This window comes from Lutjanus erythropterus, chromosome 4, assembly GCF_056507025.1.
Source record: "Lutjanus erythropterus isolate fLutEry1 chromosome 4, fLutEry1.hap2, whole genome shotgun sequence".
NCBI lineage: Eukaryota > Metazoa > Chordata > Actinopteri > Lutjaniformes > Lutjanidae > Lutjanus > Lutjanus erythropterus.
Genome location: NC_139320.1, coordinates 35737521 through 35755268, shown reverse-complemented (window position 1 = coordinate 35755268; position 17748 = coordinate 35737521). Strand labels below are relative to the sequence as shown.

Sequence of the window (17748 nt, the reverse complement as noted above, 5' to 3'; positions counted from 1 at the left end):
TATTTTGTGTGGTGTGTAAAATGTCATAAATAAGTAGCAATGTTGAAATTGAGAAGTTTGGATGTAAATTTACATTTCTATTATTACAATGACCAAAAAAAAAGGTACCGTTAGGTACCGAATTCCAGGTTCCCAGCCCTACTCATGTTCCTGAGCAACTGTAGTTATTATTTCATTGATTAGACAAAACATCAGGAACAATAATCTCAGCCTATTCCAATACTTTTAAAATGAAAAAAACATATCCAAGGATTTAATATAAACATAGCAGCAGTGATGGACTGACAGGCTGCAGATTCCTACATTGCATTACATCACTGCTGAACTGTGAGCTTCATTTGGCAAAGACATGGTGCTATCTGGTGGTTGAACTGTGCATCACATCTTTGAAGAAGCAACATTGTTTTTATTTATTTATTTTTAAAAGGAGGAAGGACTCCTTACCTGTGACTGGTTTCTGTGAAGAAGAATTCAAATCAGAAAGCCCCTGCACAATTTCACTGGCTAATTAGACGTCTTTTCAGGAGAGTGTGAACGCTCTCATCCTTTGAGGTTAAATCAGCCACATTAAGTGACAACACCTGCATCAGCGAACCAGGGCTTTAATTTTGCTAAAAACAGTGACATTAACCTTGTCTCCTCCACAACGTGCGTACGTTCTATATTAGCTGAATAAATTACCTCCACATTTTAAGGCATTCCTCACCCCACTGACTTAATTTGCTTCTTTAAAAACTGCATCTCAATTAAGTCACATTCAGATTTTATCAGCACGTGTTTCTCAGATAGACGAGGCGCTATCTCAATTAAAATCTTTGCTCCTAATTAGAAGCTTCAGTGGGTAGGACAAATTGATGCATCATGCGAAGAGATATCTTAAATAGGGTTTTAATGAATAATAATATTGATTTGGAGTCACTGAGTGCAATGAAAACATTTAAAATATATAACCAAGATGTTTGTGTTTACAAGATAATTATGCTCCCTGAATGAGTGAGTTTAATTATTGCGGTTTCTGCAAATATACAGTGATTAGATGACAGAATTCCAGATGTTGATATATTTGACAAAAGGTGATTTTATAGTGATTGATTCAGAATTTTTTAACAGATGATGTGACTGAGATTGCAGACAGACAGACATTGAGATACCAAAGATATACAAATAATCTTGGTTTATTATAGCAAGATGATCGGACTTGCAATCAAAAGTAGCTGAAATCAATCATGTTAGATATATTTATTGTTTTTCAGGTTGATGATCAGTTATATATTGATTAGAGTGCTGACAACACATTACATACTCACTATCAGACTGTCTTTTAAAAGTAATGTAAAGTTACTTTAATTAAAGTTCACAAAAGTTAAACTCCTCATGAGAAAAAGATGCTAATTATTTTCTTTCTTGCTGAGAGTGAGTGTCATGATTTGTAGTTGTGCAGTTGTTGGGTGGACCCAGACGCAGGACACAGAGGTGAGGTGACATGGTGAAGGTTTATCATGAGGTCAGTGGCGTGTAGAGGAGATTATGACTGTGAAGAGCAGGGAAGCATGGCATGGAGGGGTTAGCTTGGAAGCTAGAAGATGGCTAGCAGACATACATGTAGATGATCCTGGGTTAAGAGATACACGTCAGTTACACAAAAACTCTAGAGACACACACTGAGTTGGGGGTGTTACTACGATCGTTGCTCAAACAACCATCTGGAAACAGGAGCAGAACTGGGGGAGATATACAGCGAGCTGATGATCTGATGAGAGTCAGGTGAGCAGAGGGGATGAACTGGCTGCAGACAGGTGTGTAATATGGTGAGCCAGGAGAGTGAGGGAGGTGGACCATGGCCACACACAGACATGTGTTACATTAATACACTGGGGCACTTTTACACCTCTGTTTTTTGTACAGATTAACTGTTTCTACAGTAGCCCATAAAGCAAGTGCTGACATTTTTAAAACTCAACTGAAGACTTTTTGAGATTTTTTTTTGTCTTGTTTTTAATCCCATATTGTTGTTTTTAATACAACTCTGTAATGTAGTGTTGTCACAACACTGGAATTTCTGATTTCGATATAAAAATATTGATATTCAATTATACTTTTTATATCACATGGAAAAAATTGACTCACCGTTGTGGCCATCAAATTTGAGATTTTTATTAAAAGATAATTATAACAACATGACAACGGATATAGAAAATAAGACGAGAATAGGACGGCACTGTGAGTAAGTGAGAGGAAGTGGGGCTACATGGGCACTGCAGTGGTTTGTGTCAGCTAGCTGTCTGAGAGAAGAGTATTTAGTATAAGTATTTGAAGTATGTCAAATATTCAATATCAATATTTATCAACATATTGCTACTTTTGACAACACTACTGTAAAGCACTTGTAAATGTCTGTATATATTGCTTTATTTTATATGTGTTTTATATTTTACCCTATGGCATTCTGAATTAAACTCTAATTTTGTTGTACAACTTTGTGTCGGGTAATAAATGACCTCGATTCCTCGATAAATTAGACAGAGCCATCTCTAGGTCCAGTCCCATAATATATGAAATAATGTGTCTCAAGCAAATTCTTCTTTACTTCAGTTCGTTTGTAAATTTTTATTACATTTTTTAATTCATAACAGCAAGAATCAAATATAGCAATGCAGGCCCCGTGAAACAGTGTGTCATGAACTTTTCCCTCTCAACTACACGCTTTCATCAAAGTTGGCACAGCGCCCCACAGGTTATATGAGCTACATTCATGACTTCAGTTATTACATGATGTTGTAGTTAATAAAACCCCAGCGAACACTTTCCTACCAGCTCCGGACCGTACAACTTCCCACCTCTACTTCCTCTCGGGTTCCCTCTTACACATTTCATTCTGATGATATTATATTTTATGGCTTTAGACTGTGACGATCAGAGGTTTGTCTCTACAGGTGCTTTTCAGAGGAGGTGGCCAGTGTGCACAACATGACACATCCTTTCAGGGGGCCCGGAGCAGTTAAAACAAGCAGAAACAAACTGCAGCAGAAGACAGAATACATCATATTAGCACTACAAGCAGAGAAAACAAACAACAAATGAAAAAAAGTTCAGTTTACATTATATCATAAACGTAAGCATGCGTGCTTGTAGGAGATGAGAGATGACAAAGATGATCAGGACAATATTTCAAATTAACGACTTATTATTAATGACCAAACCACGATCTGAAATGATTCCTAAATTCTGCCTGATGTTGAACTACATTCCTGTTTGGTCAGTTTCATCTACTAGAAGCACAGCTTACATAAACATAAAGAACATACTTATAGCTATGGTGTTTGTGTTGCATGTATTTTAACTCTCCAAGTGGTAAAACTTTAGTGAGTATATTTTCAGGAATCTTTTTTTTTTTTAAATAAACCACTATTCTATTTTTGTATTTTTTATATATATTTTATTCCATTACATTGATAGAATATTGTATACTGTAAATACATCTTTCTGTGTAACATGTTTTCTTATTCAATATTACTGTCGTGATTTTTTTTTAAACGGTATATGTATTTCCTTTAACATGCATTCCTCTCTGAGTAAAGTAAAGAGACAGGACGAGTTGTGATTGGTTGGGCCTGGGAGGGCGTGGCCATGACACACACACCTGTCGGTATTACAGGCAGGTTAGGGGACCAGACAAACCCAGTCAGGCCCTTACGCTGGAGGGTATTGTGGACGCCTCCTCCGGAAGGTTACCTGGCAAACTACAAGCTGCTGACAAAAAAGAAGAGCAACACTTGGCCTTTTCGGAAAGGGGTCGGAGAGCGAGAAACTCAGTGCCCTTTTTGATGCAAGCAATTTTGTTCAGCCTTTCATAAGATTTTTTTTAGTTATCCTAGCAAAATTCCTTGTCGTTTATAGACATTATTTTTTTTTATTCAAAATAAGATCTCAATATACATGATTCTCTCTTTTTTGACTATGTACAGAAGTGCAAAAAAGTCAACCTTCATCACCTTTGTCGCCTCGAGATTCCCCCACCCCACCCTTGTTGTTTGCAGTTGGCTGAGCGAGATCTGACTCCCTACTCGCCACGTTCACCTTGACCCCGCCAGCAACGCCCCCAAAAAAGTGATCAAATATGCAGCTTGTTTTCCAACATGGCCCAATTTCCAGGGAGAGTAAAAATATTAAAACAATAGTTACTATTTGAAATGGATACAGTAGAAAATAACATCTTTACTCTAAACATCTAAGAACTAGATTTTTATAATAGTCTTTTTTTTTCTTATATGACTAGTTACAAACCTTACAATCATTAAAATATTACTCGGTTATCGGCGATTGGTTGCCACAGTGACAACTTTAGCCTCTCTGTTCTATTATTTCATCACTGTTAGATACTCATATAAAACATCTTTGTTCAAAGAACACAAAAAAGACTAGAGAAATGAACAATATGCATACAGTTCAACAATATGCATAACGTAGAAAATATTGAGTTTACAATCATAATCATACTAAAATTAACATTACATGGAATTTCAGGAAACTGCATGAGGAAACACACAAACACACTTTTTTTTTACCTTATATTCATTATAAGAAAGATAAATATCATAAGCAAAACTAAAAATCAGAACTAAATATCAAAAATCATCCAAACAAAATGAAGTAAAACACTCCTCATCTAAAGAACAAGAAAGTTAAGAAAACACTGACAAAAAAAGTGACAGTTACATAGTGCTCTGTGTGTGTGTGTGTGTTAATATGGCGTGGATTAGGCAACTGGATGGTTCAAAATGGCATGTTGCATTGTGCTGACCCGATGGTACATTCTAAGGCTTTGGATGAGTAATACAATCGTTTATATTCTCGCCACTTTCCCTGTACTATCCACCAATTTTTTAAATATGCCTGAAGAACACCCAGAACACAACAAAAACAAAGAGTTCTAGAGATCTACTCTTTACACCCCCGTCTATCTTTGAGCTCGCTACAATGCGGCCCACACACTAGTCTACCTACAATATCTAGTAACAGTGTCACAAAAAGACTTTGGCTGACTATCTGAAAACAGTTCTCAGGTAGACGTATTGAACAAATATTCTTAAATATGTCGGACTATATATACACACACTACACTGAATCTACTTTGACAATCTGCCTTAAAATATGCATAAACATGAAAAACAAATCATGTCGTACAAATCACACGTCCACTGTCGACTTCAGTCTCACAGCAGTTTGGATACCAACTGACCGCCCTGTTGTTGTTTCAAAGCTATTCATCACAACATCATCATCATCACATTAGGAGAGTCTTTGGTCTCTCACGCTGGCCAAGACCCCCACATACAACTCATCTGGCTTATAGAGTCAATAGACTTAATGATCATGGAGAGATCTGTGTTGAAACACCAACAACAAAGTCTAAAAAAGCTATTCGTTCAGTAGAAGATTTGAGTAAAGCAGACAATTGACCCTTTGCTAAGCCCCTCCTGTGAACAGCTACTGTCATAGATCATCATAGATTAGCGACCGTAACTAGGCACCACAGGCTTGTCAAGCTTTGTTTCCCTATATGCTGAAGCAGTCTAAGAAGAGCAACACTGTGCCTCATGAGTTTGGACAGTGGCATCTTTTTTGTAGTCTTTCAAAAACGTAACACGCAAGAGCAAACGTATGAGGAATGGAATAAAAATTGTCTTTATCTGCTCTAATGTAAGCCGCGAACGTTAGCATTTGCCAAACTCTTGCTTATTATCAGGGGTTAAATTGGGATTTGTTATGTAGGTGATTTGTGGAGGAGGAGATGGGCTGGTGCATTTCTCTCTGGCTCGCTCTCTTAGGTCGAGGCGGAGTTAGCTTAGCTTGTATCCCGGCTCTCTTCCTGAGGCGGCCGTAGTCCAGGCTGGTCTGGCTGGATGACCATCCCAAGGATCACATACAAGTACAATACCAGTCAAAACTTTGGACATGTTATCATATTTTTTTTCTTTATTTATTTATTTTCTACACTGTAGATTAATACTAAAGACATAAAAAACATGAAATTTGGAACTAGATATATATTATATATATGAAAACAAGGCAAAATATGTTTTTGCTTTTTAATTAAGAATCTAAAAAATGAAAGATTCCTGCGCGCTGCCTTCTGCACTTGCAATCAAAGTTTAATCACATCATTGTTATTAAATCTTTGATTGCAATTGCAGAAGACAGTGTCCAGGTGTCTTTTTGCATTTTATTGTCTAGTCATGGTCTTTTCCTAAGCATCTGTTGGATGTGCAAAAGTCTTTTGCTCTTAGACATTTAGATTCTTCACAGTGGCCACCTTTTGGTTTGATGACAGTTTTGCACACTGTTGGTACAATCTGAACAACTTCTTACAAAATAAATAAAAAACACTGAATGAAAAGATGTGCCCAAACTTTTGACTGGTGCTGCACGTGTCGTATTTCACCATCAAACCATTGTGTGCTGAGATGTAGCTTTGACCTCAGTCTGTTAGCATTAACATTATATCATGTACAGTCATTAAATAACTTTACATAATTAAGCCACTTCACAAGAGTCTTGTTTTAAAATGTGTCAGATAGAAACATTAAAAGCTGTAGACGGACTTCTCAGCTGACTCAAGGAGTATAAGCATTAGCTTACATTAGCTAGCTACACTTATGAAGTGTGCTAGCGAGAGTAATTTCAGCCGTCAAAACCCACAGTCATCAACTAGAAACAAGAAGGTGCTTGTGTTTAATTCTCTGTGTTATCAAAGACCTTGTACTGCCAGTTTTTTTGTTAAGTCTGCCACTGTTATCACTGTAAACTGCATCTTCGCAGTGCGAGAATGGAAAGCTTGACAGGCATAGCAACAGTAACTAAGGAGGGTGGGGCTTAGCGGAGGGTCAGCTTTGGGGAATCTAATCAGCAGTGGTGCTTTTGGGAATCACAGAGTGATGACAGTTTACAACACTGGACAATAACATGCTGTCCAAGAGAGAAAAATAGAGCCGTTTAAAGGGAATCGTTGAGTTTTAACACTTTGTAACACTTCTTCTTAAATACCATCACGTGTTTTTGAGATGTATGGCACTTTACAGGGTTGCCTGCAAGGTTAAAGACATGTGCTTAAGAGATAGAAAGGTAGGCTACAAAGGTTTGAAAGACACCTCACAGACATTCAGGTTGCCTCTGAGTGCACTCATGTAATTTCCCTCATCACTGGTTTAACAAAACAAAATCATAAACAAAATAATCATTGTGCATGCATATGTGATTCAGTCAGATTATCCATTTCTTTCAACTGAAATACAAGGTGCACCTTTGTGTAAACAAATGAACACATTTAGGTCGAAGACCAACAACCAATAAACAAACATAAGTCATGATTCTTGGTCAATGGACGTACCAATCCAGCCGATTCTTTTTTGATGACTGCTCCACACGTTTACCTCATGTTAACATTCAAAGTGTGTCCGGTGAATAAAGGTAAGTCGCCTCTACAGAGTGAAAGGCAGTCTGTAATGCAAATGATGTTCTTTTCTGTTTTTGTCGTGTAAGAGTGTGCATGAAGTACACATGAAAACAATCCTAACAAACTGTGCCTCCTATGTTAACATGCAGATTTATTCCAAACCAGTCGAGATTTAGGTTCTCCATTTTGCTCTTGATGTTACAGGCATGAAGGGTGACCACTAATCTTGGACTCGACACCAGCATGCTCCAGTTCCATCTGGAAAAGAAGTTCACAAAACACAGCAAATCAGATGTGAAGGAAGAGGACAAAAGCTGTAACAAATCTTAGTTGTTTTCATTTATTTATTTGCTCAATAAAACAAAGCAGCAGAAACGCAATAAAAGAAAGAAAAGAAGCAAATTGTGCAGGTGAGATTGAAAAAACTTAATCTTAGAGGCTTATAGAAAGAGTCCCAACTCAATAAACATTATAAGCAAATACAAAAGTCGTGTAAGCAAACAAGCAACCATAGAATCAAAAAGCAAACAAAGTGAGCAACATAAATCAAACAAAAACATAAAATAAAGGAAATAATGTAGAGAGGGTATATGTGTGTTAGCGTATGTGTGAGTGTGTACATACGAGTGACATTAAGTTATTGTCCTGAAATCAGACTCTGATTTCACATCACAGACAAGGCCTCAACTCTCTGATGCTGATAATTTAAAAACGTCTTTAAAATTTTCTGCTCACTACAACATCTGCACACTGAAAATGTGGTATGTAAATCTAGGGACACGCTGAGGTCATAGCAAATAAACTACTGTATGTTGAAGTTTTTTGCTAATTATTTTTTTTGGACATTTTGAGTCCTGATTAGATAGGAAGAAAACAGGGAGAGTGAGATGAGTGTGATGCAACAGGCACCCTGTGCATAAGGAAGCATGCACCTACTCATGTATGAGAGGCTGTGATGTAAACATTAAATTCAGATGTATTTTGGCACTTCAAGCACCACAAGCTGAGTCATCTACCCTGTAATTTTTTAAAAAATGAAAAAATTCTAAATTTCAGGACAACTTATTGCAATAGATATTTTAATTTTGAGGTAAACTCGAAGTGAAGTTTTGAAGTTTTTAAAAAGTTTTACCAACTACTAGTCTTTTGGTTAAGATAGTTTACTTTTCTTTAGATAAACTTGAATCTTTGAGTTTTAGAAACCACAAAAAATGTTTTGTTTTTGTTTTTTAATTACTGAGTAAACTCACTCAAGTAAATTAACTTAACATATATTTTGCACTTGCCAAGTTGTGCAGAAGACATGAAACAAAACTACATCAGTGGGGAACAAGGAATTCAGATCTGATCTGATGCATGACTGCAAAAACTTTCACAGTGGCCAAAATATATCTGGCAGGCAGGACAGTTTCTTGCAGAGTGAATGCTGAATTCGCCTTAATTCATCTCACTTTGTTGAAGGAATAGTTAAGCATTTTGGGAAATACAATTATTCTTTATTCCTCCACTCCAGGGAGTAACTGCCCTAACCAAGCATTGATTTAGAGGGAGAGCAGGGGTTTCTGGCACATCTTCACCTACTTCCAAGGTGCACAGAGAAGGGAAAAGGACTAAAGGGATAAAACTCCAGCAACATGCATTTGCAAGTGTTGCTGTAGTGACCGAGGAGTAAACAAGCAAGATACAACATGTTGATTAGTGAGTTTTAAAGGTACTGATAGCTGGAATTCGGTACCTATGCACAGAACCAAGCTAACTGTGTCCCCCTGTTTCCAGTCTTTATGCTAAGCTAAGCTAACAAGCTCCTACCTGTCAGCACATGAGAGTGTCATCAAAGCAAATAAGCTTATTTCCCAACATGTCAAACTATTCCTACAAGTTCTACATCACCTGAATAAAGAAGGTGGTATACAGTTTGCAAACATGATAATAATAACAATGATGTTGTTAACCGCCTGAGGCAAAAGAACTTCAGTCAGCTGAAAAAAAAAATGCAGTAAATGCTTTACATAACGGTCTCTGAGCAGTTCGGATGAAAAGCAACAGACAGCGTTTGTCCAAATGCAGCGTGTGAGATGTCAGAAAGAGGTGCAGTACATACTGTTCTGATTGAGACTCCTACATCTGGGTCACATACTTGTGACTAGTCAGATGGTCTGCAGATATTATTGGAATCTGATTGAGAGGGGGAAGAAGAGAGGTGGAGGGAGAGGGCAGAGAGAGAAAAACAGAGGGGAAACAGAGGCATCAGTTGAAATGAGGACAAACGGCACTTCAACGTACATTGATAATAAATATAGGCATTGTAATTGTCTAAATAATCACATTATAAGATGGCCTGAAAAGCTAGCAGAGATCAGAGAGGAGCCTTGTGCACCATTCATGCAGTTTTCATTAAGAGGAACATGAGAATCATGAGATTAAAAAAATGAATCTAACAGATACGTAAAAGTCAAAGCTGGTACAAGAAGAGAAAAGAGAGAGAAAGAGAGAGAGGAGGCAGGAGAGGAGCAAACCTGATTGGCTGTTGCGGTTGCAAAGGGAACACTTGTGGCAGATGTGGTGGCTGCAGACACAGTGGCTGGAGTAGCACCGTGCATCATGGGTACTTGGAGGGAAAGATCACACAGGCAGTTGAACCAGGGCAGACTTAAAGCTTTTTACGTTAACACTTCATTCATATGTCTGTCTATTGAATGCTAATAAACATGAGACAGCTTTAAAAAGCCTAAAATCAAATCTATTTTAACAGATCTTTACTGATTTTTCTAATAATTACTCCGTCAATTTGTGTAGAGGAATAGCAGCAGACGTGCTGTGGAGGAAGAAAAAGAAACATCAGGGGATTTCTTTAGAGTGCAAGATAGCTAATTGGCAAATCTAAAGTGCAAAATCTTAATTCAGATGGCAGTATGTTTTTTTTTTAACAGTCTTTCCTTTGGCATATTGAACAGACTAATTAATTGTTGTTAATCTTTTGTTTCGCCTCCCTTCCTACTACTCCTACTAACAGTGGAAACAATCTTACAACTACTACTGCTACATGTGGAAGACTAATGGGATCAGGAATAAGAGGGAAAATGAGAAAAGGAGGATTTAGTTAAATTTTGCATTGACAAGAATGAAGTAGTAATGTCAAGAATAAAGTCAAACTGAATTATTATCAAGTATATATTATTATTATTATTATTATTATTATTATTATTATTGTTATTATATATCAGGGTCAGGCTTAAAAAGTCAAAAGAGGATTTTTTTTTCCATTTTGAGATTTGAGATTAAAGTTGAATGCCATTTCAACTTTACTCTTAACATATCAACTTTATTCTCAACATTTCATCTTTATTCTTAACATGTCAGTGTTGTTGTCAACATTTTGACTTTATTCTCAAAATTACATTATCAACTTAACTCTTAACATTTCTACTGAATTCTTAACATTTCAACTTCATTTTCAACATTTCCACTTTATTCTTATAATTTCAACTTTATTCTTGACATCTCCACTTTATTATTAACATTTTCCACTTAATTCTCGACACATTTTTCCTCAACATGTTGACTTCATTTTTAAAATGCAAAAAATATTCCTCCTCTGATTTATGTTTTATACCTGGCACTAACAGTGAAAGATTTTTTCTTGAATTCTTATCTGCTCGACTTTATTCTGGAAATTTAAACTTTATTTTCACAGTCATCATTTAGACTTTATTGTTGACATTTCGATTTTATTCATACCTTTTTGTATCTTTTTTCCAGTCTTTCCTTTGGCATCTTTATTCTTAACATTTTGACTTTTTTCTCAACATTTAGCCTTCATTTTAAATATGTAAAAATATTCCTCCTCTGATTTATTTTTTCTTATTCCCGGCACTAATACTGAAAATTCAACTTTATTCTCAACATTTCAACTTTATTCTCAAAACTAAAAAATTGAAAATAAGAAACTCCTCTCTTTTCCATTATACCTGGTACTAATATTCCTCCATAACTACATCTATCTAGTGATAGATGTAGACTCCCACTACCATGAATAACTCCTCATGTTTATATGGCATGTATAACCAGACAGTATAATGAGGTGCTGTAGAGGTTAGACAGCTTGGGATGGAAGTATAATGAAGCAGGGGTCGGGGGGATTTTGAACTGCAACAAGCATTAGGTGACAGACAGAACTGTGGCAGAGCAAAAAGGGTTCATTCCATACCACAAAGATGTACTGCAGAGTGTAATAATAAAACACATCAACTTCCAATTGAAATTACACACAATTAAAAGTCTTTTTTTTTTCTGCTTTGAAAAGAGATTACATATGCCACTTTGGGTCAATGTCAAAGTCTAAATTCACAAAATGAAGAATGTGCTCACATTATGTGGTGAGTTGAATGAGACGTGAGTGACTAAAATGGGCTAAAAGATAATCGGTAAGGAAAGCTGGCACCTACCAACACTTGTTGCAGGTGTCATGCACAATATCGAGCCTGCCCATCATGCATTGCAACAGGGAGTGGAGTGAATAGGGAGGAGAAGAAATCAAGAAAACTCATTACAAGTGTTATAAAGTCAGACATATTGAATTTAACCTGGATATGCTCTGCACATGTTAATCTGCTGGCTTCAGTTCAATGGCTGTATAGCTGACTATGTACCAATCACGCCTTTGCACACATCACAGTTGCTGCAACCACACACACTACGAAGCATAAGATGCATAGGAAGCATATCAGTTGTGCAGAACTTCACACTCTGCCTGTCCAGCCCCAGTTTACTGCTCAACTCTCACTGCTCCATTAAATTGAAGGGCAGATTAAACACTACCAGTGGTCCCATTTTCCTGTCAGTAGCGTAACAGCTGTTTGCACTGTGGTAGTTTTTCGAATGACCTGATTTCAGAATCCTCAAAGTGTGCTGCAGTGACCTGACAGTCCAATAGTGTGGGACATATGAGGATCTGAGTATCCGAATCTCTCGCAGAAGGGAATCGATGGCAGGCTATTCTTAGGCTGTCAGATGAGAATTTGGGACGCAGTGTAAGATGACTATGCAGTGGCCAGAGAAGAGCGGCTCAGATAAGCTGTGTGTGTGTGTGTGTGTGTGTACTGTATACACACATACTGTTTATTAAGGGCGTAATTTCCTCTGGGAATGAAGTGAAGACATGTCTACCTATTTGCAATTTGAGTCTGATTTACTTAATAAAATCTCCCTAAACTATGTCATCTTACTGTCCAACTGTCAAATCCAGATGAAAGAAAAGAACATTAGATTAAAATGTTGACTGACAAAGGTTAAACAACTTTAGTAGTAATATCCCAGATTTGTGTTTTAAATGTAGACAATCCAAAGGGAACATTTTTCCATTGGGTTTGGGAATGTAATAAGACAAAAACAATTCTGTGAAGAGGTAGAGGACATTTAATCAATACAATTAATTGACAACAATTTGGAGGCCATGCTTTGCTTTTTAGGTTGTCATTAAAAAGAAAACAACTGGAAGAAGAAAGAGGAAATCTTTTTAGTTCCATGTTTGTTACAGGCAAAATGGATGATAGCACTACTATGGATTACCTGCTCTATTAGAGGAAAACAAGAGCTATTTTTTAGAATTTTGAGGTCCTTATTTATTATCTTGAGCATTATCTGTTGGCACTGGACCTTGGTGGTTACTAGATGTAGATTTTTATTATTACATATATTTTCTATATAGTTTATTTTTTTCTCTTTTTTATTTCTCTTTTTTCTGATTTTCTTATATATCTTGTGCTTGTATATTGATATCTATTTATCCATCCTTTATGTTTACTGGAAAACTAATAAAGCAATGCTAAAAAAAAAATGTTGCTTGAACTAGCTTGATCTAGTTCACCTTATCACTCTGTCCTCCCAGTAATAAGTTTTGCTTGTCAGGCTGCCCTGACTGTCTGATAGATGGAGTTCTTGGAGTTGGATACAGCTGTTAGTGCCTGAAAAGAAAACTAAAATAGATCATCAAGGAAAAACGCATCAATAAGGTCAGTTTGATATGTAGTGAAAAGTCTCTTGCGTGAATCTTTTTAGGAGGGTTAAAGTGATAGTTCACCCAAAAATGAAATTTCATTCAACATCTCCTCACCCCTGTGCTGATGTGAGGATGGGTGAAGATCTCCAGTTCACAAAAAACTCCCGGAGCTTCACCGGAAAACAGCGTTGCAGCCAACAACATAGAAGAGAAACATCATTTCTTTGCTGCAGCCGCGCCACTTGGGTGAGAGCTTGTGTACCCGCTTCAGCCGTGTGCACGCGGATCAGGTCTGAGAGGCCTGGATTACACCACACGAGCAGTATGGAGACATTCTGTGTTTTTTTGTGTTCTTTTTTTACATTTTAAAACTGGTCACCATTCACTTCAATTGTACTGGATTTGGCTGCAACGCTGTTTTCCGCTGAAGCTCCGAGAGTGTTTTGTGAACTGGAGATCTTCACCTATCCTCACATCAGCACAGGGGTGAGGAGATATTGGATGAAATTTCATTTTTGGGTGAACTATCACTTTAAGCCATCAGTAAAAGCTAATATTACCAGAAGTTGATTAACTGAATACCTATTAGGGCTGAACTATATGCAAAATAAATCGTATTGCAATTATGTTGACAGATTGCAATACGAGTCATGATTTTGGTGGGACTGGTTTTGTATTTAGAATATGTTTTGTAGGCTGGGGCCTCTCTGTAGCACCATAATGCTCTTTTATAAGATGTATGCTGTGATACATTTTAGCTTTATCAAAATATTGTGGCTCTTGCAATTTGCACTTGGCTATATTATACATCAATTGTTCATACCTATATATGCTGAAAATAGCAGTCATACGATCTTAAAAAAAAACAAACAACAGCCCTGACTTCAGACATTAAACCAATGCCCATGATGTACATAAATGTGCAACTAAATCCATGCAAGTTTTTACACCGTTTCACCAGAAATGAAATCACACAATCACTCAGCCATTCGATGCTGATGCCAAAACATACTGAAGGAGATTCGTGAGAAACTACATGTGAGATGACAGCCAGTAGCAATGGGTTAACTGCCACACACAGGCGTTATTAAAGACGCTCAGGCTCAGGTCTTACCTGATGGTATGAAGGCAGCCTGCTGCTGAAACTGCATGTTGGCCAGGGCCTGTTGGTACTGGAATACGCCAGCATTGAACATAGTGGTGGCACCGTTGGCTTTTTCAAGTGCAGGTCTCTTTGGTAAAGGAGGCAAAACAGGAGGGAGCCCCTGATGAGGGGGACAACACCAAAAATAAAGGGATGGGAGTGACAGGAAATCAAAGGATGGTAGCAGTGACATTCAGGACAGAGAGAAGAAAGAATTCCATTAGAAGATAAAGTTCCAAACAGCTTTTTACAAACACTGGCAAGCAAGCAGTGGACTACACTAGCTCTGTCAGAGAAAGACCGTGACAAACTGTGACATCTATCTTGCTAGGAATCGTCCACAGCACAATTTCACAAACTTAATGGTATGATTTTGAATAATACAGTACATAAAATAATTATTTTGCAGGCTGAAGCATAACTAGATCTTTCTGTAAAGATAATATTGCATTGATTGTTGGACCATCAACAGAAATGATGTAGTTAGGGAAAGCTGCACTGCCAGCTCCATGATAATAATACACTATAAGCCATGTTATAAGATTGTTATGACACCTCTTCAACAATTACACATGCAATATGGGAAGTGACAACATCATGCAAAGACTATCACACCTTATTAGACACTAAAATATTACTCTTTCATGCTTTGGAGATTCACTTAAGGTGATGAACTGACCACTGACAAAAAGGAAAAGTAACTACTATTTTAAGTCCTTTTTTCCCCCCACAGTATTTTATATCAAAAACCTGATGGCTCCAATCAGTTCATCACCCCTCAGTGTTTACTCCATTCAGATAATTAAATATCTACTTTCTTTCAGAACTACAAAAGTATTTCTATTACACCACAGCTACATGCCAAGCTAAAAGGTGAAAGGTCATAGTACCAGGTCAAAAGTTGCGTCGAGGGGTCGCTTCAGTGATTTGACAGCCGACTGAGTCTTAATTAGCAGGCAGCGAGCACATGATGGCAATGGGCCAATGGGGTTCAAGCGCATTAACATAAACCAGCAAGCGGAGGTGCATCATGGGGGCAGCAGTGCAGTGTGGGTTGGTGAGAAAAAAAAACAAACAAAACAACAAACAAACAAATAAAAAAACAAATCATTGGAATGCAATATACAACAATAACAAGACTAGGGCATGCACATTAATGGCTGTAGGGTTACTGAAGAGAATTATGGCCCTCGATGTTTATTGACAGGAGAAAATTCATGAACTGTAACTTTAGAGTGCAATGGCGTTCTGATCCAGAAAGGAGGATTAGCCAATTAAAATACACTATAAATATGATGTAATTTAATCTTGGCTCACAAGAAAGTCCTGCTATAAAGGCAGGTTAACTTGATTTTGATTGCTGGTACCAGGCCAGTTTCCATACTGACTTTCAAACAATTATTGCAACCACTATCTGAGCAGAACAAAACACTGTGTTTATGACTATAATTACCAGAATTATGAATAACTTGTCAGGTTGGGCAGTAGATAATATTTGCCATTAATAAGGTAAATAATACTAATAGTATAAATAATAATAATAGTTTAAATATAAAACTCAGGCTTGCACAACATTTTCAAAGCACTTCAGTGCGTGCTGTCAGATACTCCAGAAAATATTTTTTATTTCCGTTATTGCTGCAAGAATAAACTTTAAACATTTCTATTAATTACTGTTAACTAGCATATTTTGACCTACTTAGCCCATACATACAAGGGCATACACTTTCCTTTTTCTTACTTTTTACTCTTTTTGAACAACTACTAAAAACACATTTTTTGACATTATAGCACTTTTAAATTACTCTACTTTGAAATACACTTAAAAATATTATTGGTCCCCTTAGTTTTGTATGTTCACACAGTTAGAATGATCATTTTACATCACAATTTTTATTTTCACTGAACAAAAAAGTTTTAAAATCATAATGATGATGCAACATTTGTTGGGGTCTGTCCTGAGCAAACGTGTTTCCTTACATCTGGTGAACAAGATTTGTAGACCAGGACATCTTAAAAAATTCCAGCTTCTGCGACTTGGATATTGTGCTTGGTCATGCTGCAGATTCAATAATATTTTGATTAATTGCGTAACTCTAATAAAATTAGGATGTCAGCTGTGAGGGCAGATATTACTGACACTATTGTTCAAATGTGGAGACAGGTCTGATCATATTATGCCTAATTTACGGAATAAGTTAAGCGTGAAAGGTTAACTGAAATCAAGCTGACCCTCCTTTCTGGAGTACCTGCTGCATAATATCATCTACAGCACTCGGCTCAGCAAAACCTTCCTGTGTCCCTTTATGGAATATTGCAGAAACAAGGTTGAAAGTAACAGTAGTCATCACAATTGTCTTTTCAGTAAAAGAATTACATACCTACTGACTGTGAACAGCAAAATATATAACTAAGAAAGCAGCAAAACAAGGAGGAGCAGGAGGAGGGGAGCAGTAGGCACAATCACTACAGCCTGCTGCTAATAAAGCACACATCAACCCTGTACATCTTCTCAGTGCATACTGGGTCAGAGCTGAAGAGAGCAGGAACAGAGGAGACTGCAATGTGTGCTGGGAGATTGAGTAAAAGCACAGGGTAGAGGACGTTCACTCAAACATCTACATCTACTGTATAAGAAACTGGAAAGTGAAACCTCATAGTTTTTCTCATTCGTTTTGGCTCAATTCATTAATGAATAAACCTTTTTTTTTAAAACAATAAGTCCAAATCTCTAAACAACAAGTTTGTTGTTCACTGGAGAGTTTTTTTTTTTATTGTTGCATTATTTTGTTTGTTTTAGCATAGGTAGCATTTTGTGGCAAATTTTCTGTTCACTGTATATGACTTCAAATGAAACATCAAATGTGAATGTTGTGTTTACAGTGAATTTACCACATTGCTACAAATAAATTCACTGTTTACATATAAATGTGCATGTTGTTGGTCTGTGTACAACAGTGTTGGATAGCCCTGACTTTTCACAGTAAACTTTTACCTGCTGTTGAAATCAACAACACTGACATTCTTGTATAGTACAGTGAGCAGTCAATGTCAACTAAACAGAAATGTGTATATAAGAAACATTTCCAGGGCAGACTGCTGAAAAACACCAGTAAGGCTCACATAATGACAAAACAGCTTTTAACTTTGGTG

The 17748-nt window shown here is 37.0% G+C and overlaps 1 protein-coding gene across 8 annotated transcripts in view; it reads right to left on the bottom strand.

Moving 5' to 3' along the window:
• Positions 1 to 2576: 2576 nt before the first annotated feature.
• LOC146328799 (muscleblind-like protein 1) overlaps positions 2577 to 17748 on the bottom strand; it is a 103932-nt gene continuing 88760 nt past the window's right edge. For 3 of the 8 annotated variants that reach the window (XM_084717811.1, XM_084717812.1, XM_084717810.1), the window contains exons 6-11: positions 15486 to 15539; positions 14566 to 14716; positions 11899 to 11934; positions 9970 to 10061; positions 9555 to 9628; positions 2577 to 7711 (exon numbers count right to left, since the gene is read on the bottom strand). In XM_084717811.1, coding sequence (XP_084573937.1) covers positions 9572 to 9628; positions 9970 to 10061; positions 11899 to 11934; positions 14566 to 14716; positions 15486 to 15539 — 390 coding nt within the window. In that variant the 3' untranslated portion in view covers positions 2577 to 7711; positions 9555 to 9571. The remainder of the gene's footprint in view (positions 7712 to 9554; positions 9629 to 9969; positions 10062 to 11898; positions 11935 to 14565; positions 14717 to 15485; positions 15540 to 17748) is intronic. The other 5 variants (XM_084717813.1, XM_084717814.1, XM_084717815.1 and 2 more) reach the window with 5 other exon arrangements.